The following is a 21,555-nucleotide window of genomic DNA, read 5'->3' on the forward strand; positions in this document are numbered from 1 at the left end:
AACTGTCAGATCAGCTGTCAACATGTCACCATATTCTAATTTGCTGAGATAGTGAATTGGTGGGGTTTTGTTAAATGTGAGCCAAAATTATCACAATTAAAAGAACCAAAGACTCAGTGTGCATTCTGTGCATTCAGTCTGTGTGCACTGAATTTAATACATGAGTTTCACAATTTGAGTTGAATTACTGAAATAAATGAACCTTTCCACGATATTCTAATTTATTGAGATGCATCTATGCGTCCTTTACAAATACAACACTGTACCAACACAGATCTTTATAAATGAATATTAGAATTGATTAGAATTGTGCACAGCAGATTTTGTTATACTGATTGCAATTTAAAGTTCTCCACTGTGCAATCACTTATGTTAGAGTAACAGCAATGAAATGACCTTCAGTGCTAAGTTGCAGAGGTGATTTAGCAAGTTTTTTTTTTTTTTTTTTGTCAGGCATGATAGCTTTCTGATGGAGGACAGAGGTCATCACTTAATCAATAGCATGTCTAGAAAGATTTACTCTGAAGCATCTAAACGTGTTCTTCAATGTATTGTTCCATCTCTAAAACTTCCAAATCTGGGATGAAACCAGTGTGATGGGTCTTTAGCATGTCATAAATTTCTGTTTTAGACTGTTTACCATACCATGTCATAAACAATGATATTCCAAATAAATATGTTAAAACACACACACACACACACACACACACACACACACACACACACACACACATATATATATATATATATATATATATATATATATATATATATATATATATATATCAATATATGAAGGCTCTTCACAAATGTATTTTCTGATTTTGAACAATTTAAAACTCTAAAGGCAGTTTACACTCATAAATTTGTCATTTTCTTAAAGACATATTTCTTAAAGCATGTTGCTTAGCCTTGTAGAAGAATGGTCTTCATATGAAAGGTACACATCTTGAAAGGTGTCAGCGTGACAAAACTGTCTGCCTTATCATTTCATGGATCGATAGTACAGGTAACGCATTTCCTTTGATTAGGCTGTAGGACTGCCACATTTTTCTCTGTGTCCTTAGAGCCAAACAGGCAATGAGGCATTTTCAGATGGACTTGTAAGCATACATTCCTAAATGTAGAGTGATCTATTGTGCACTGTGGTGCTTTCAAAGCCAGTGAGGAAGAAGTCTGTGGCATTGAAAAACCATAGCTTATTAAGGCTGACAAAACGTAATGAAAAGAGACCTTTTTTGAATTACTAGTATGGATGCTAGTTATATATCACAGATATATTTCGGCAAAGTAATTACTTCTCGCATCTATTTTTCAGAGAAAAAGCAACAAATTGTCTTTTCAGCTCAAACCTGGTCTAAAGTCTGGCGCAATGTTTTTTCTTTGTTGCTTATTAAACACAGGCACACACAGCAGCACACAAGCATGCCAAATATTAAAAATTAAAGGATTGCAATGCATAAGATTCTTTTTTGTAGGCTAAATTTATATATATATATATATATATATATATATGCCTACATGTCATAATGGATAGTCATCGCATGTATCAGAATTAGGCTATTTGCTCGCACGCGAAACAGCTCCGTCTCATCTTGGAGACGCGTTCTGTCTTTGCGCTTGCCAAATGGCACAAAAAACACCCATTACTCATTAAGAAAATAGGGACAACCCATTTAGACCATGCGCCCGGGTGCGCCAACCGTTTTTCCGTCGTTAAAATAGCTAAAGAGGATTTGAACATGCCCTGAGTGGACCTGCGCCATGCACTTCACACTTTGTGTTTAGATCGTTAAAATAGGGCCCATAGTGTTCATTACAGGTCATCAATCGACTTGAACCATGGTTGCTGTAATGATATGATACATAAGAGAGTTAATAATGCAACTGACCTCCAAGGCAAGCACCCATAGCCAATGCAAAAATGAGAGGTTTAATTGGTAGGTTGACATCTGCATCTTGACTGAGGTTTATAAGCACAGGAATCTGTGAAAGAAATAAAAACACATCAGATAAATATTTTGGTAACACTTAACGTAAAGCCTTGCTTATATTAGCATTATAAAACTTTATTAAAGGCTATAATTCTTATAGACCAAGATGGCAGGACCTTCAAGACCTAGATGGCGGTGCGTACGCAACACAAGGCTCATCGTCTCTCCAGTTTTGGCAATTTTGCTATATTTTTCCTGCTCATCTCGGGTCTGTTCATACTGAACAGCTTTGCCTTAACCCTCTGGAGTCGGGACAATCCTGAAATCTAAAATGTTGTCCCGAATTCCAAATCTGGCCCTAATTGTCCCAAAAATTATACTAAAGCAAAATCTTGAGTAATTATTGTCTGATAAACATTAAAAACTGTCTGCGGAGGTTGAGTCGTCCTGCAACCAGCCCCTGCCGGCTGCTCATTGGCTGCAGCATCTTTTTCTAAGTTCTAAAAAAATACCGTAGGCGGCTGGCACGAATTTAGATATTCATTTATCTAATTAATCTATATGCACAAAGACAATACGGCCTTTTTGTCCCCTTTTTGTTTTAAAGCTGAATGAAAAGAGCGCAAGTTGCTGCAGCTGCGAGGAGGACAGTGATGCACGCGTACAGGAGTGATTGACAGTTCGCGGCACTGTGTACAAAAAATACTCCGCTACACAATTATTTTCGTTATTTTTGTTTAAGCTTATTAGCGTTAGCGTTACAGAAAGGTCTGATTTACGCACTGTTACAACAGTCATTGTTTTTTTTGTTTTCTTTACAGTGACATTTGAGTTCAAGATTTTAATGTTGTTATTTCTTGTGGCAGACTTAAGAGTAATTCCGCCCCGAATTTAAGCCAATCTCATCTGGTCACCCTATTCTAAGGGTATTTTTAAAAATCTTTTTGCACATTTTATTTATGTTCAATAGCTCTTTCTAGCTCAAGGAAATCCACAAACTAATAAAAGGATTTATAATTTTTTATAAGGTCGTTTGCTGTATATAAAACCATTAAATATAGTTGTTGTTACCTCAGGGGATGAGGGGAGTCATCAAAAAAAAAACAACAACTATATATATATATATATATATATATATATATATATATATATATATATATATATATATATACTGAATCATTTTAAACGGTTCGCGTCTCCAGTACGCATTAATCCACAAATGACTTTAGCAGTTAACTTTTTTAATGTGACTAACACTCCCTCTGAGTTCAAACAAACCGATATCCCACAGTAATCCATGTACTCAAACAGTACACTGACTGAACTGCTGTGAAGAGAGAACTGAAGATGTACACAGAGCCGAGCCAGATAATGACAGCTCGTTTCTGTCAGTTTCTGTCAGATGTGTCCGATTCGAGAACCGAGGAGCTGATGATACTGCCTATGTGTGATTCAGGGTGAAGCAGACCGACACACAGAACATCTGAACCGAACTGATTCTTTTGGTGATTTACTCTGAACTGATTCTGTGCTAATGTTATCAGCCCAGGTAAACTGAAGGCTCGAATCAAGGGCAATCATCGCCAATGGCGCCATTACGTCGAGCGCAAAAGAACCGGTGAACCGTTTTCTTCAACCGGTTTATTGAATCGAACTGTCCGAAAGAACTACTGTTGATCCGAAAATCGATGCAACCGGTTCTTGACTTGTGAAAGAGTCATTCTTTCGTTCATTATCTGGCTCGGCTCGGTATTCATCTTCAGTTCTCTCTTCACAGCAGTTCAGTCAGTGTACAGTTTGAGTAAATGAATTACTCCGGGATATTGGTTTGTTTGAACTCCGAGGGAGTGTCAGGCACATTAAAAAAGTTAACAGCTCAAGTCATTTGTTGATTAATGCGTATTGGAGATGTAAACCGTTTAAAACGATTCAGTTCGATTTGGTGAACTGGTTCAAAAAGATCCAATTACATCGAATGATTCGTTCGCGAACCAGATATCACAAACTGCTTCGTTTTGAACTCTCTCACAACAGACACGGAAGAGAACACAATGCTGAATAAAGCTTGCTAGTTTTGGACCAGAATGTATTTTCAATGCTTCAAAATATTCTAACTGACCCTCTGATGTCTCATGGACTACTTTGAAGATGTTTTTCTTACCTTTCTGGACATGGACAGTATACCATACACACAGTTTCAATGGAGGGACTGAGATCTCTCGGACTAAATCTAAAATATCTTAAACTGTGTTCCAAAAATAAACGGAGGTCTTAGTGGTTTGGAATGACAGGAAGGTGAGTTATTAATTACATGATTTTGGTTTTTGGGTGAACTATCCCTTTAAGGACTCCTTTCACCCTGACCAAAGACTGCTTAACCTCCTGCCCTCCAAGAGGTGCTTCAAGAGCCTCCGGACAAGGACCAGCAGACTCGGCAACAGCTTTTTCCCCACAGCTGTCTCCTTACTGACTTCTACCAATACAACTAAACCACTGAATTATACATAAAGGCTTATTAAAGTATTACCAGTATATTATATATAGTGTGTATGTGATAGATAGAGACAGACAGACAGACAGACAGACAGACAGACAGACAGACAGACAGACAGACAGACAGACAGACAGATAGATAGATAGATAGATAGATAGATAGATAGATAGATAGATAGATAGATAGATAGATAGATAGATAGATAGATAGATAGATAGATAGATAGATGCCCTAATCATAATTCTCATAGCCAATGTTTTCAAAGAAAAGCAATCAAGCAATGCCTATTACAAACAACCATCTGTCAAGAACTAAACATTGTGTATGTCAGGGTCACGAAGAATGTTATATTCAATAATTCTGACAGCTGTCCAACCTATTAGCAGATTGAGTCATATTCTTCTGCTCCACAAGTCAAGAACAAGAAAATCAATAGTTGATGACATTAGATTTCTTTATCCATATTTCTCTCTTTTTGCACAGACACAGAGCTTGAATAAACAGAAAATGAAAATATCATGAAACAGCATGTATGATCCAAGCATCACCACTTTGGCCCAGGCATGAAATCTACATGGATATAAATGAGACAAAAACACTCCACAATGGCTATAGCCATCAGTACTAAGCATGAGCATATAATGGTGAAAAGCAGAGAATGCATCCCTGTGGCGACAACAACAGATATGCATGCATCCGTTTCTCAAGGCAAATAAGCATTCGATCTTCCCACCAGTGTAGTGTAATTTAAAGATTGCATATTTACAGAAAATGTCTTCTGCCTTGAAGATTTCTGTGTGTAGCCACTTGTCCGCTACACGCTGGCCTCCCAGCTAACATCAGCTTCAGCTGCAATCGACTTGAATAAATTACACAGCACAACTGTGATTAAATTTTCTACTACATTTGCCATCCGGTTCATTCAGCTGTGGCATCGCCAGCATGGATGGGAGGGTACCAGAAGTCAAAGCAACCGTACACTTGTGCTGACAAGAAAATAGCAGTTTTATGTTTGCAGTGGAGCGCAAATAGCACATTTTTAATCTGTGTGGAAGATCCTCACTTGACACAGGTGGCATGGAAACATCTTTACAGCTATCACACATGGTCTCTGTAATCATAACTCTGCAATCTTAAATATTAGTATATTTATCACAAATAAAATTACTTTATAATTAATGCGGATTAACAAATCAGCAAATTATTTATTTTTTTGAAGGGTCACACGATACTGAATACTGGGGTGATGCCTGCTGAAAATTCAGCTTTGCCATCACAAGAATAAATTACATTCTAAAATATTTTAACAGAAAAAAAAAATGGAAAACAGATATTTAAATTAAAATGTCATTGTGAGTTCCAGATCCTGGTTCTCACCATTCTTGTAGATCTCTTTCAGGATAACCACTTAGTGTTCCTGAAAATATAATATCAATTGCTGCTTAAAGGTTTACCACAAAGACAGAACCTTAGATAATACAGGTTAAGAATGGTCAATAATGTTCAAATTAAATGATCGCCTTCATTAAATCCCACAAGCACTCTGATCAAGTTTACTTATTGCAATTACAGAACAATCCTTGGCAAGTCATCCATCAAATGGCCAGGGACACAAAAGAGATACAAACATGGTGAGGATGAGCAGAGACATGTCTACAGCCATGTATATGTCATATTCCATTGCCGTTGAGACCAGGGACAGAAGTAAACCGCTTCAGTATTGATCTTCAGGTCAGATGTTTAATGCTCCATGTGGATGTCAGTGATTGTGTCATGTTTGAAAAGGTACTCAAATTGAACACGCTGAGGCTGATATGTGAACCTAAACATGGTGAGCACAATTTAGAAATTGCTTTATGCATGGTGTGATATGAAGTCAATAATTAAAGCAAATGTCTAACCACAGAAACTTGTTGCTCGAACCATTATGAATTTCCATGGCGGACTATTTTGGTTAGTTAAATGGTCTTTCTAATGAAGCTTGTTGACCAAATGAGGCTTGAGGGTTAAGTTAGTTTTGTGGTCCGTTGAGGACACCACCATACCAGCATTCAGACATACTTTTCAAGAGCATGGATAAAAATAGCTGAACACATGCTGATTTTTGTTGATAGTAGAGTCAAAAACAAGAACATTCTGTGCTCTACAGAAATGAAGTGTGTGTTTAACTGCATGGTCTTTTTAGTCCAGCTTCAAATTATTAGAGGGCACTGCTGAGAAGTCTTTTCTGTATTTATACAGTGATGGGGTCTGCAAAATCAAAGTGATCCATTACCACCACAGGTGTATGCTGAGCTCAAGCACATTTCACTCTGTTTATCTCTTATTTTTTGACAGAGCGAGTGAAAGAGACATACATCGAGCAAGAATAACACTGAATAGGACAGAGTTGCAGGTCCCAGTGGCTAACTAGTCATCCAACAATCGTCTTTATGTACACGCGTCCTAAGAAATATATATAATAGGGGTCAGTTTGACAAGCTAATTATACTAGACTAGTATTCAGCTAGTTGTTCACACAACAACTCTGCTTAACTAGTTTCTCAACCTAACAACTAATGTAGTTCTGTTCATACCTACTACACACAAGTCGAGAAAGTAAGTGAAAGTTAGTAAGGAAAGAGGTCAACATAGACAGATCAAATGAAACGTGTGGAAAACGCTGGAGAAGGAGGAAATGAAAAGGCTTTTGAAATGCTAAGTGACTTGTCTCTTCATCTGCCCTGCATTCTTCCCTTCTGCTCATTTGGCAGTGCGCGATCGGTGCACAGCTCTGTCTGTTTGGTGCCATGTTCATCATATCAGCTCACAGCACGAGTTCCTTCACGATTCACATGATTCATGCGCCGCTCTGATAGCACATCATCACTCACTACTGTTGCTCACACATTTCAGCTGACTATAGAGGATAAGATGCACTATTTTCACCTATTTGTCAACAGAATGTGGGCACTAGGTAACATGGTAAGCAGTGACGGCAGTGTTCTGCAGTGTGACATGCCATACTAAAAGTATTTTAAAAAGCGATTAATTTATAATCATAAAACGGCTCCAGTGTTCTCCTTTGGATAAATAATGTTTAAAGAGTACTGGGACATTTCACGTTTTACTTTGTTCACAGGGATTAAATTGAAAGAATTAAAAAAAAATTGGCAGTGGTTCAGGGTCTCTAGGCAAGATCTGGCAATCCTTTAACTTAGGTAAGGGACTTCAGTCATTGTCATTACATTAATAGCTTCAGGCTCATCCGAGATCCGCCTGGTTCACACGAGGCCAGATCTCCTGTCTTATTTTGTGATAAAGATCAGGTGACTTAACTTCTTATCCACAGAACTATTTTATAAAAGACTTTAACGGTCTCAGCATCTCATACTATATACTTGATAATACTATGTTTACTGTACACTATATTTATTATTACAAAAATAATGCAATTTAAATTAATAAATTAGCTTAATAAATTATATTTTAATGTATATTAAATAGCAATATTTCACAAAAAAGGCCAAGTACTAATAAAAAGTCTTTGTAAGAAATAGAAACTAGAGACAAACTAGAGTGTGATTCAGAGCTATTTTTTCCTCTTCTTTACCGTATATTTGTGTTTGCGTGCAAATTCTAGAAGGAGTAAGTGAGTTCCTTACCATAGTGGCAGTGAAGGGAATGTTGTCTATAAGAGAGGAGGCCAGTGCTGAGACCCACATGACCAAAATGATGGCGATGGCCAACCGCTCGTCCTCTGGCACTGCCTGGAAGAGAAGATAACGATAAAATGTCACAACCAAACACACACGCACACACACACACACAAACCCTCTCTCTCTGTCCGTCTCATAAAGGCGCGTAGATGCCAACACAAAGGTGGGAGGGCTTTGCAGACAATGTGTTCATGGTACAGTCACATTGGATTCATTATTTCACACTCTGTTGCTTTCATGAACCGACACACCACACATGTACACAAACTGACGTAAAAACACACTCTCACCACATGCCTGTTTTCATTCCAGCTATGATGTATGTGAAAACGCACCGTAGTCTTTTTATTAGCATGTAGGAATGCTGTTTATTGGGGGGGGGGGGGTATTTTAATCATTTCCCCACTATTTCTCTCTCTGGTTGTTCATCTACATGGTCAGATTTTGGGGGTCCTGGTGCTGCTGATTGGATTGAATGCATCAGACCTGTCATGAATAATTACTGTGATTGTAAAAGGCTTGCACACCAAACCCAAGCTGATGGGTCTTTTAGATTTTGATCGCCAGCCAGGAAGAGCTGGACACTTCCAGGTCTATGAAAATCTCTGTATTTATGGTCACCATAGACCTACTACTGGATCAAAGATAATAATAATTTCAGCTAGCCAGAAAATTTAATGAGGATCATTTGGCTGGTTTACCTAAAGTAGTTTATTTTTTATTTTTTAAGTGTGGAATTTCATGCTCTTCGAATTATGGTCCATTTGTTGAAAAACATACAGAATAAAACAGCATCTATCCACTTTTTCAGGAGCCTTGTTTTTTTTTCCATATAGATTTTTTTAAGTCTTTGTTCAAGAGTTATAAACCATGAACCAAATCAACCAGCAATGAGGTTAATGACATTCTGAAGCAAAAATACCCACAGCCCCATGAAGAACTGTGAAAGACAAACAAAACTACATATTTTATGTTTACTTCAAAATATGCATATATAGACAAATACAGTACTAAAAAGGTTCTTTCTTTGCATTTATATTCCCAAGGGTTCTTTATAGTGAAAAAAAAAAGAAAAAAAGGTTATTGATTATAACAAATAATCTTCACAGAAAAGGGTTGTTTTAAGAACTGTTCACAAAATGGCTCTTCTATTGCATCCAAATCCCCTTTTTGAACTTTTATTTTTAACAGTGTACTTCATTTGCAATGCTTCATGGGACGTGGGCAGGCAAATCAGGAAATCGATAAAGAATTCCTTTTTCGTAATTTGCTTGCTATTCTCTTATAGGTGGAGATGTCATTGCTGAATCGTTGGATAATTTAGTTTCGCATCTGCTGTTAAAATGATTATTTAAAAAATATTGCAGGCAGATGGACATGTACTGTCAATTAACAACCTTGTACTGTAGCTCACACTGTAAGTACATGTTAGTTAAAAATCAATCCTTAAATGAATGGGATTTTTCAGAAACCAATCGTTGGCACTTCATTTTAGACTAAGCTGCAGCACAGAACTCGGGCAACAGTCAATCTAAATCTAAATACAAACTGCAACTTTATATCTAAAAATTTGATTTTAACTCTCAGAAATTAACCTTATATCTCACAATGACCTATTATTTTGCAAATGCTGGTTTGTTTCTTATAACTGTAACTTTAGATTACAATCTTACAATGTGACTTACAATGACTATCTTCTTACAATGACTATCTTCTTATTTTTATAAGAGGAGGCAGAAACAGACCTTTTCCTCAAAATCCGATCACAAGTGGTCACAGGAGACACATCTGAAAGATGTTACATCAAGGTGTAAACAGCATGTGTCGCCTTCCCACTTGTGATCGTATCGCCCAATATTTAACACCACTTTTTGGGATAGATTTTCTGCTGATTGCATAACACCTTTAGTGAGTCGAGCGGCAAAGCAACACAGACAGCCCATGCAAATATAAATTCCTAGTGAAATCCCCCCAAAGACTGTATCAAACACTTCTGGAGCAAATACTCACTTTTATCAACACTGCTGTCTGCTCCCCGATGTAGTCGATGAGCTGCAGATGTGCTAGGGCCTTAAAAACACACCACAGAGAAAATCAAGTCATAGACCAGAAACCAAAACAACAGACATTTAACCTGACAGCTCTGATTTTCCATCTTTTAAACAATGGAAGTGGAATATCAGTATTCATCTATTTTTGTCTCGCCGCTTGCGGTGCACACTGGTATGAGTGATTGTGAAAGTTGGCTCTGTTATAGAGGGCAAACAGTTTATCTTGGAGCAGCGATAAGCTCCCCACTGGGCCCAAGGGGTGGGCTTCCCTGTGTGAATACTGTCCTCCTAACAAAACAAAGGATTAAACCAACACAAACAGCAAACCTAGCGTTTCTGCTGCTGACATGCTCACTTTCTCCTTACTTAGACTCCCAATCTCTAAGTCACCCTCTTTCTCCTTCTTTATTTATGAATGCAATAGATAAAAATAAACAGAACAATGCACTACTATATACACTATAAATATTTTATCTTTCATGACAATGCACTTATATTTTATATTAAAATTATTTTGTTCTCTATAACAATGCACTTTTTCCCTCGGGTTTGTAAATAACAAAAAGACACATTCAATTTAGGCAGGGAAAATAACAAATATATATATATATATATATATATATATATATATATAGACATAATAAAAATATATTAAGCCTATACATAATAATACACTATTACATATCTTTCATGAAAACGCACTTTAAATACTTAGTTTCGTTCTTTTTCACACTTAAAAAAAGAGTATATAAATATAAAAACAGACACAAACATGTATGTGTGTATGTGTAAGTGTTTGTGTGTGTGTGTGTGTGTGTGTGTGTGTGTGTGTGTGTGTGTGTGTGTGTGTGTGTGTGTGTGTGTGTGTGTGTGTGTGTGTGTGTGTGTGTGTGTGTGTGAAATAGATTTAATAAAAAATAAAAAGTAGAGCACATTTTCATACAATAATTGTGCAAATTAATTTACAAGTCTAATATAATATAATAATATAATAATTTTTTAAGATCATATTTTAGGGGAATTACACTTTTTATTACATTTTTATAATTAAAATTTTTGGTTGCATAAAAAAAAAAATGAGGGGGTACATTTGAGGTATGACAGGCTCCAAACCAGCATCCAAAAACACAACATGGACCAGTGACCAACTAAACTGATCTTGGTAAACAATGACTAGCCATCACTGTGATGTAACAGATGACAGAACATTGGGATATGTGGGCGTTTGTTGAGCATTAGCATACCTCCATAAGCACAAACAGAGCAGCGAAGAACAACAGGGTGGCCCATTCCACTCTGTGAAGAATGATTTCGAAGTCCTGAATGTCAGCCAGCACCAGTAACCACAGAGCCCCCAAAATAGCGATCCAACCTGAGGGACAAAACAGTACATCACTGGAGATCACTGGAAAACAACCGAGAACACGGTTCACACAAACATTTGATTTCCTGTTGTTGCACGAAAAGGTTTTAAGATAATGGAATCCTGGAAAACAGCCGACCGGTGGTTAATGCAATGCATCAATCATATGTTATGTCTCTATCTATCTTGCCTTCCCATGACCATAAACACTTTCTCATGAGCCGACCACAGCGGTCCTAAATCTGGCATTCCACTCACACAAAAAAAACATTCAGCAGGAGAGAGAACAAACAGCGGCATTCAATTAGAAACACAGCCCAGCCACCCCACAAACAGACTCATAATCGCTCTGCACATCGATACACTGACACCACAGGTAGTCTGCATCACCACAATGGACTACGGGCTGTCAGGGCATAAGAATAATAAGCCAGTTACTGGAAAGCCTTCATTAAAGGCTTCTGTGATGTGCCCGACACTGATCTAAGAACCTCATTCTAAATAAATGATGGGAATCGCAACTACAACAGAGATAACAGAACATAAAAGTGCCAGTTTCCCTGAGAGAGGAGATCGTAGTAATTAATTCTGTATGCTTTTGAATGTTTGAGAAGTCTCTTTTGCTCACAACGGCTGCATTTATTTGATCAAAAACAAAGTAAAAACAGTAGTATTGTGAAATATTATTGATGATTTTAAGATGTTTTCAAATATATTTTTGGCAACACTTTATTTTAGGATAAACTAGTTGCTTATTAGCATGCATATTACTAGAATTTTAGCCATTTATTAGTACTAATTAAGAACATATTAATGCCTTATTCTACATGACTATATTCTACATCCTTAATCCTACCCAATACCTAAACATAACAACTACCTTACTAACTATTAATAAGCAGCAAATTAAGAATTTATTGAGAGAAATAGTGAAGTTAATAGTGAATAATTATTCCCTATTCTAAAGTGTTACCATATTTTTTGATGTTGTTTATTCTTGTGATGGAAAAGCTGAATTTTCTGCAGCCATTACTCCAGTCTTCAGTGTCTCATGAATCATGATCCTTCAAAAATCATTCTAATATGCAGATTTACTGCTCAGGAAACATTTCTAGTTATTAAAAATATTAAAAATAATTGTGCTACTTAATATGTTTGTGGAAAAAGGGTAATCATTTTTATCAATATTATTTGATGAATAGAAAATTAAAAGGAACAGCATTTATTCAAGATATAAATTTTAATTAAAGTCTCTCATGTCATTTTTGTTGTTGTTAAATAATAAATGAGCATTTTATGTGAGCATTCCCTGTGCTCTGTTCAATAAATATTAGCAAAATAAAAGTCAATCTGTACCACAGTTTATTTTAATCAACTCAGATGTTATTGTGATATCAAACTGAAATATCTCTGAAAAATGTTGGTGAAATATAAAAGGCCATTAGCTGGTGTGAACATTGTGCATGCTGTCAAGAAATATTGCCAGACATTTTACTGCTGATTAAGTGATGTACTGTTTCCCAGAAGCCTCTGGGATTAAAAACATATGCAGCGTGTCAGGAACAAAATGTTCGAGTCACTAAAGTGAGACGGATAATACAGCAGGAAGCGGACCAGCGATATACTGCTCCATCACATGCGGTGATAGAAGTCCATCATAATGAGTGTGCCATTTAGACATCAAGACCGTGCACAGCTAATGTGCCACATCTCAGCCTCTGACCTTTACTATAATAGCCAGAGAAAAACAGGCTTTATTCTGGACCTGCGTATTACATGCAACTGACGTTGGCAATCTCAAAAAAACAAAAGGCATAAATGATTGCCTGCAAATGTTACAACAAATAGAAGCCATTAGCACACTTAATGTATGCTTACAACATGGGAGAAACATTTACAAGGAGTAAAATCAGACTTAGAAATGTAGATAAGTGCAGGTAGTGGATTAAGAATATGTTGTATTCCCAAAAATTCTACTTCGTTAATAACTTCCAAAAGTTAGGATAGCTCCAGACTTAAATCCTAAATAGTAAGAATGATTTACGGTAGTTAATTTATTGGGTTATTTAAAATTAATTGTTGTTTTTAAGCATTGCAACAACAACAGCTACTGTAAGGGAAACGGGTCAATTTATCTCAAAGGGAATTATTTTTGATTTTAAAGAGAATTTGGGCAGAATCACTGTTTCATGGCTGATCACTGAATCGGCCAGAAATTCATTGAACGAGCCATATGACATCAACTCTGGACTGTATATCAAAATCCAAAATATAGTGAAAACACTAATTAGTAACAAGATCGTCAGTTTAAAACATTAACTTGTAAGCACAAAACACTAGATACTTCTCTTTTCAGTATAAATAAATAAGGCTTTATTGGATAAATCAAAGACATATAAACTAATCTAGCACATGAACACACACACACACATTCATACATCCACGCAAGTTGCAGAAAGAGAGAAAGAGAGGAAAGAATGAGTTTGAGAGAATGAAAAATGTGAAATCCCAAGTTTACAGTAACATGTGCAATTGCTTAGATCTGAACAACCATCAATCATTTAATTAGCCCTCGCATTGAGTTACTCAATGAAGCTAAAATGTATATTAAATGCACCAGATCAGCTAGAATAGGGTTGTGCCCAAGTTTTCTAAAGTGATGCGTTTACTGAAAGCAAAAGTTAGCAAAAAGGCTGTGTCAACATGAAAATACCAACAAAAAAGTTCTAGGTAAACAACTGCTTTGGATCGCCAGCTTGTAAAAACATTTGCCAAAACCAGCACTTGAGCCCAAAAAAGTGGGGTCTTCCATAAACATTTTGTCCCAGTGCTCTGTGAATTTAAGCCAGAAAGGACAATTGTGAGTCCTTTCTTTTTTCATTATCAAACTGCACAATCATGAAAGGCTCAACTTTCTCACTATTATTTTGACAGCAGAAATCGTCACAAGAGTTACAATCCAACCCACTCAAAGCAGGATACCAAATTACTGAGCAATTATCTAAAGACCCCATTTCCACCAGACTATTTCCTGTTAACCATCAGGGGCTTTGGACTTCAGCCAGCGATGCCAGTGATTGAAGAGCCTCCATTAAAATAAGCTGGACAATGGTCAAACACTTCCTATTCAAGCTTCCCAAATTTAGCACAATACACAACATATGCATGGCACACATACTTTTGGGACTATAACCAACGCTGGTCAGTAAATGCTGCAACAAACGGATACACTATAAATCATAGCCAAGGAGGCAACAGTATGCTTCCAATTCTAGCACAATTTGATTAAACAGGTGAGTGCTAGAGATTGCCCGTGGGAAATCATTTAATAAGGAATGAGAAGGACAAAAACAAGAAGAGCCAAAGACAGGAGGAGAAAGAACAGAAGTAGACATAGAAAGAATCACCTACTGACACACAGAGGACACAGCTGTATTGTAATTGTGGAAGAGAATATATTAATGTAAAGAAGGTTTAAATGTGGTTAAGATATTGGTGTTCAGAATAGCTGAATGATGGAAGACAATATTATGATCAAGTGTATTAATTAAAAAAAAGTGGATTTTTGCAAACCAGGAAGGAGTTGATGGAAATTGATTGATGGAAGCTAAAACTGAATAGTAAAAATGAAAGTGTGACTCACTAATATAAGTGATGAAGTTCAAATATCTGTTATGCCCCTCTTGTTTGGTTTGTACCCTAAAGACGCATATGTAAACATACAGTATTTTAAAACATTATAAAGTAATACCAAAATTAAGCTCCTGCTTTCCCTTCAGAGTCTTTGAATATCCAAAGATCTAAAGAAAACCCAGGAGAAAGAAATTAATGAAGCTTTAATCTCTTTAAAACTGTGATTATAATTTTTTTTCCCTTTTAAGATTAGAAGTCAATAAGTATCAGTCTGATATCTAAATTATAAGCATGTTTTTTGAGATATTAAATGGGCTTTAGGGTGCAACAAAACTTTACATACTGTATACAACAAAACATATGTACACACATTTTGCATCTTTTCTCAGAAAGTGAAGCATATTCACTGATTTGGATGGCACACACACACACACACACACACCCACACACACAGACACACACACACACACATATAAACTCTATCAGTGTAGTTCATGCATGGTGTGAAATGAATCCCAGACTTCTTCCACACTGGCACTGGGACGGTTTTGTCACAACACTAGTCCAAAAAAAGTAACTTTTGATTTGCTTTCTGCTTCAATGTTCCCCCACGGCATCCAACGGAAGACGGAGGAGGAATTGGGGGCCTTTAGCAGTGCGCAGCACAAACAGAGCAGAAAAATGAGAGAGACAAAGAGAAAGAAGGCTCTGCAATTAAAAGAAGTTTGCTGAAAAGCCTGGGAGGCTCATTCATCATACCCAAAACAACGCAGGCATTCTGGCCCGTAGAGTGAGACACAAACACCACCGCATCATGTTCTTCATTTTAAAGCAAACGTGTTTCCACAAGCACCTTATTTATAAAGAACTCTGTCTCTCTCAGGATGTTCTGGGAAGAAATGAGCTGTTTGTGTGTGTTCTACTCTGATTAATCTTCCTCTGTTTCCTCATTTATTATTTGGTGGTACAGCTTTTGTGCTTCCCAGGAGATAAATTATGTCTGGATTTTAAGGTATTTATTCATAAATAAATGACCATATTAAGAGATGAATTACATTAGCAATATTTAATATGCATGTGGTCCAGATCTTAAATGTGACCGTTTCCTTGTTTAAAAGTTGTACCCCTAAATAAATGAATATTGCTTTAAAGTTGCACTACAGAAGAGATTCAAACTGAACAAATCAACATGTATACCTCAAACCATCAGATTTATCCTTCTGCAGAGGAGCAGTGCCAAAGCATGACCCATGTAAAGAAAAAAGTTTGCTATTTTACATTTCAAACAGAGAAGAGGGCAAAGTTTCATAGCGCATATTTAAAAGAAAATGGTTTAAAACAAACATTCACATGAAAACATATCCATAATAATAAAGATAATAAAGCAGCTTAATTCACACGGAGCATCGCCTCATGATGGTTGAAATGTTGAGATCACATGACCACATTACCTTTTCTTGTTATCAAACCTTTGCTTATGGAATAAATTAGTCATGGCTTACTATATGAATTGGGTATTTTTATAATGCGTAATGAACATTTTTGTTCATGCTTTATTATATCTGTATCCATGCCACTAGGTGTCGGTATATTTCGGGAAAACTAGCAAATCAATTAGAAACTTTAAGCAGAACTGCAAAATTTTAACTACATAAGAAAATAAGTATTGCAAGTTTCTTAAGTCAAATGTTAAATGTTGCTTGTTGTTTTCTATCAACCTCTTTGGATTTTTTGAGCAGGAAAATACCTGTACTTTCAGAGTAAAGTCTCACACTGAGAAAATTATTGATATTTCCTTGAAAATCCATTACGACCTACACGTGAAATGTTTTGATGGACTTAAAGAAGTGACCTTTCAGATAATATTTTTAATCTCTCAACAGCTTTTCAGTGATCTTTAAAATCAAGAAAACTCTGGGATGCACGGTTACTGCTCATATTGTTCACAGAATGTGTTAAATGTTCACCAGTCAATTATAGCAGAATCAAACTGTAATTACATAATTTTTCTGGGAAATGGGTGGCCTTGGGGCTTAAGAATCACTTAATTGTCATGAATGTGCTTTTCGTTGGAAAGACATGAGGAGTGCAGCGCATCCTGCATGCTTCATTACCCTCCAGCAGGCGCACTGTATCCTTGCCCATGATTAAATAATCAATATCAAAGGTCAAACAGAGTGGTTATGTGTCAACCTAATGAAAGTCTAATGACAGTCATTTGCAGGCCATGCTGGACGACCCGGGTTTTGATCAGAATGAGGAATTTGAAAGCAGAACCAAACTGTTTTTTTTTTTTTTTTTTTTTTTTTTTTTTTTTTATGGTAATGTAGAGTGATTATTTTTTAAATCATGGCCAATTAATTAAGTACACAGCTGTGGAAGGCCAAAAAAAACATGATTTTGTATGTATGAAGAGATGAGACATGATAATTTAGATGTGTCATCTTTCTACAAGATCAAACTGTCCGCAAATAAGAATTGATTATCAATACACAATCAGACCCAAACAATACAACAACTTCAGCAAGCTGCGAGGCTTGCATTCTCTGATTGACCAACTCATTCACACTTAACAGTGTTTGGTGAAGTTCTCGATCTCATTTCCATTTATAATTGACATCTCATTCACCGTATAATAAACACGTCCATAAACCAGTCCGACAAAGCTAGAGCAAAATGAAAGGTTGGGTGGTGGAAAGACAAAATATTGAAAAAAATAACACAGATTCATTTTAGGCTGAGTAATTCCAAAGTCCTTTCAGGCAAGTCGTGCCACTCTGCCGCCATCTTGGCAATGCCTCCGGGAAGCTATTTCAGAATAACAAGACCAGCTCCTTTTCTAAATGAATGGGGAGAGAACTGCAGAAATGCACTTTCACTGGTCACCGTGACATAAAAACAGCATGTATAGAAACAGCAGTGAAATATGATAAAAATCGCTTAAAAATGTTGATGACTTTGCCCCAAAATAAGGTTTAAAACGCCTTTTCCCCCACAGGTTGTACCTTTACTACGCATGCGCAAGGGTTCCTCAACTGTGCGCATACGTCAGTGGAACCAGACGATAGGCTTAAATGTTTCCCGTCTTGACTGTTAAAAGCAGATGATTGGCTTTCCAGCGGGAGGGGCGGGACATGTGCACACAACCGCCATCTTTGCCATCACGGGTTTTCATTATATAGTTGTATTGAGGATTGAGGAAGTGGCATGTCTCTGGTAATACTAGCTGTCTCATTTAATCTCATTGTTATGGCTTTCTGCATTTAATGCCCAGCTGCAAACAATTATGACATCAACACATTGATGGATTCATACACACACCAATTAGATCACAGGAGAAAGTGGTTAGCCAAGTAACATTTGTTTCTCTAATTTTATTCTATGAACCATGATATAATGCATATAAAATTAAATGTTTGCTCCATGGTACCGGAATTGGCAAATTTTAAATTTCAAAAATAGCTAGATATTCTTGTGATTCCATTTCCTCTGCTCAAACATAGAGGAAACAAGCCCTCATAATTACAGAGTGAGGCATGTAAACAGGAGGGCCAGTTCAGCAATAGAAACGGATGAATCCTGAACATTTGTATCCTTGTTTGTCTCTCGCTTACCCAGTTCCAGATGTATGGCAGGGACAAAGGAGTTCAGGAAGAACATAAAGATGACCACCCCAAGGACAGTCAGACACTTGACCAGAAGGATTTTGTCAGTTATTCTGTGCTGTGAAAGACCATGAAAAACATGTTTAGATACAGGAGACATATAAACGTGTCAAATACCTATGATGCCATATAAACAGTGTTTCTCAGCTGTTGAGTTGCAATCCACAAGTCTATTCCCAACACGTTCACTTATATCAGTGAAAAATGAAAAGGAGAAATGCATATATCACAATGCTAATCATAAAAAGTAAGGTTAGCTTTATAGGTTAACATTTACAAGAGAGAAAAAAAACACATCTTTTGTTATTGACGTCAGATAAGGTTATGCATCCAATTAAACTCCAATAAATAGAATTTAACAAAAAACACACTGCCAGAAGCGCCGTAATGCATGCATTTCGGATGAGAGTCAGTACGGGAAGCGATCAAGGTACTCCTCTCAGAAAATGCCCAAATAAAGATCATTTTATATGTTACATTACTATTGGAGCATTGGAATCACTAGACGAGGGCTTTTAATGAACAAATTTTTGTGAAAACCTCACATTCGACCAAAACTTGCGCATTGCAACTCATATTGCAAGCACGGGTCACAAATATGGATGGATATTTAGAAACAAAATTATAATCACTGTTTCATTTGTTAGTCACTTTGTATAAAATCATCTGCTTAGTGAATAAATGAACATTTAAACACTTCTGATGTTTATACAATCACAAATTTTTTTTTTTAATTAAATCAGTATCAGCTCATAGTAATATTATGACAATTTGTTATGATAATTTGATAGCAATCAAAGAAAAATATGGCTTTAAATGTATAAATAATTATTATGTAATTATTGTCCCAAATTCTGGTTGTTCCAAATTCTGACTCCACTGGAATCAAATAAAGTGGTGAAGTTTCTTATCATATAGTAAGATAACATCAGAAAGATAAGGCAGGTTTAGCAGTGAGGTTCTACACTTGATCAACCAAAGCCATGTTAATTAAGCTTTGATTTACCTTTTTCTGCAGCTCTTGAATATTGTGTTCCCAGTTTTTGTCTTCCTGTGATATTTGCCTACGAAAATAAAGGAATAAAACAGAATAGAGGGTGTTAATACATCCTTTCAGCCAGCATGGACACCTGCAAATGAGTAGGAGTGGTGATTTCATGCGGTCACCCCGAACCTTTTCAACTCGGCATGTGATTCTGTAAATAGCTTCTGTGATTATTCTATCTGTCATCAAAGTAAACCCCAAGCAGAACTAATCGGATTTCTTTAGTTAAAAGAAGCATTTATAATAATAATAATAAATAAATAAAAACAGGCTACTGTTGAGAACAAAATTATTCTGCATGATTAAAATTTCAGCTCTCTATGAGAGCTTCAGAGAGCCGACACAATTGAGAACAATTACCTACTTTTCTACAGGTTAATTATTGCTCATTCATCATCCTGGGCTTCTGGGTAAGTGCTACCGTCAGACACAACAGGTGTCATGCACGGGGAATGGATATATTTTGGACCTAATAGGGTGTTTTCAAGTGATCTCATACCAAGAAAGACACTCATCTTAATACCTTATATGCAATATCAAAATAATGAAAGATTCTAAGGCTTAAGAATGCATCTGGAGTATACTGAAAGTGTAGACTAATATGTTTTATCCTCATGATACAATTATATGAAAAAAATTCTAACCCACATACATCCATGGTTTTAAAGCCCACTATGTAAGGTGTAGACAGACTGCTTGTATTTTAACCAGGCCGACAAGGAAAAGAACGGATTGAGCATGAGTGTGGCACCTCTGGAAGGTCTTGAGCTTCTTGTGTAGGAGGCTTTCCAGATTGAGCACCTTCTGCATCAGAAGACACTTGACGGCCGTCTCCTCTCGGCTGGCAGGGTTAATGCGATGGGCTGTCTGCCTCCACACCAGAATCTCATGCTTCAGTTCTGCAGGGTGACACAAATCGTGACAAGATAAAGGGTTCAGCTGTAGAACAGACAAACACGAATTAAGATAAGAATTTCAAATCGAATTATAATCACAGTCCAGAAAAAAAATTATAATAAAGAAGGGATAATTGGGACACTTTAGTTCGCTCATTTATTCAGAATATGTTTAGCCTAAAGCTTTGAAATTTGACCTCAAACATCTTTGAAATGTCTGTAGTCACTATGTACTGCATGCCCATTAATTGTATAACTTAATTTGGTAGACACTGAATTCAGACAAAGCAATGTGAAGAGTTTTTGTTTTTTAATACTGTGACCAAATCAGACTAAAAAACAATAGCAAATCCAATTTTCAATGCAGCGATAACGGTTTAAAATAAATTTTTGATTTGATCAAAAAAGCCCAAAATATGTAAGTATGATTTCAATAGCTTTATAGTTCTTGTAGTTGACTCAATTAAGTATCTCTCCATGATTGCAATTATTATGGCACTTACTGTATAAATGAATCAAAATATTACTTTATAAAGGTAACACGAACATCTCACTACAGTACATCTACATTTAGTGACAGATATCCAAAAAACTGTTTGATAATGTGCAGTAAATTAGATCACATTAAAATGGCTGTCAATATTTATCTGTAATATGAAATATTTATCAATATTTATCGAAGTTGGAGTTTGTATGTAGTTTAAAATAATGAGAGTGTCTGTCTCATGAAAAATTACAACTAAAAGTTGTTATATAATGTAGGCAAACAAAACAAA

At 36.4% G+C, this 21,555-nt stretch overlaps 1 protein-coding gene across 1 annotated transcript in view; it reads right to left on the minus strand.

The window, feature by feature from the left end:
* LOC127959114 (P protein-like) overlaps positions 1 to 21,555 on the minus strand; it is an 83,173-nt gene that overhangs the window by 19,872 nt on the left and 41,746 nt on the right. Inside the window, exons 16-22 of the mRNA XM_052558109.1 lie at positions 20,635 to 20,782; positions 19,845 to 19,902; positions 18,788 to 18,896; positions 11,422 to 11,549; positions 10,137 to 10,196; positions 8,073 to 8,177; positions 1,893 to 1,986 (exon numbers count right to left, since the gene is read on the minus strand). Of these exons, the coding sequence (XP_052414069.1) occupies positions 1,893 to 1,986; positions 8,073 to 8,177; positions 10,137 to 10,196; positions 11,422 to 11,549; positions 18,788 to 18,896; positions 19,845 to 19,902; positions 20,635 to 20,782 (702 nt within the window). The remainder of the gene's footprint in view (positions 1 to 1,892; positions 1,987 to 8,072; positions 8,178 to 10,136; positions 10,197 to 11,421; positions 11,550 to 18,787; positions 18,897 to 19,844; positions 19,903 to 20,634; positions 20,783 to 21,555) is intronic.

The sequence above is a fragment of the Carassius gibelio genome, chromosome B6 (genome assembly GCF_023724105.1).
Source record: "Carassius gibelio isolate Cgi1373 ecotype wild population from Czech Republic chromosome B6, carGib1.2-hapl.c, whole genome shotgun sequence".
Taxonomy (NCBI): Eukaryota; Metazoa; Chordata; class Actinopteri; order Cypriniformes; family Cyprinidae; genus Carassius; species Carassius gibelio.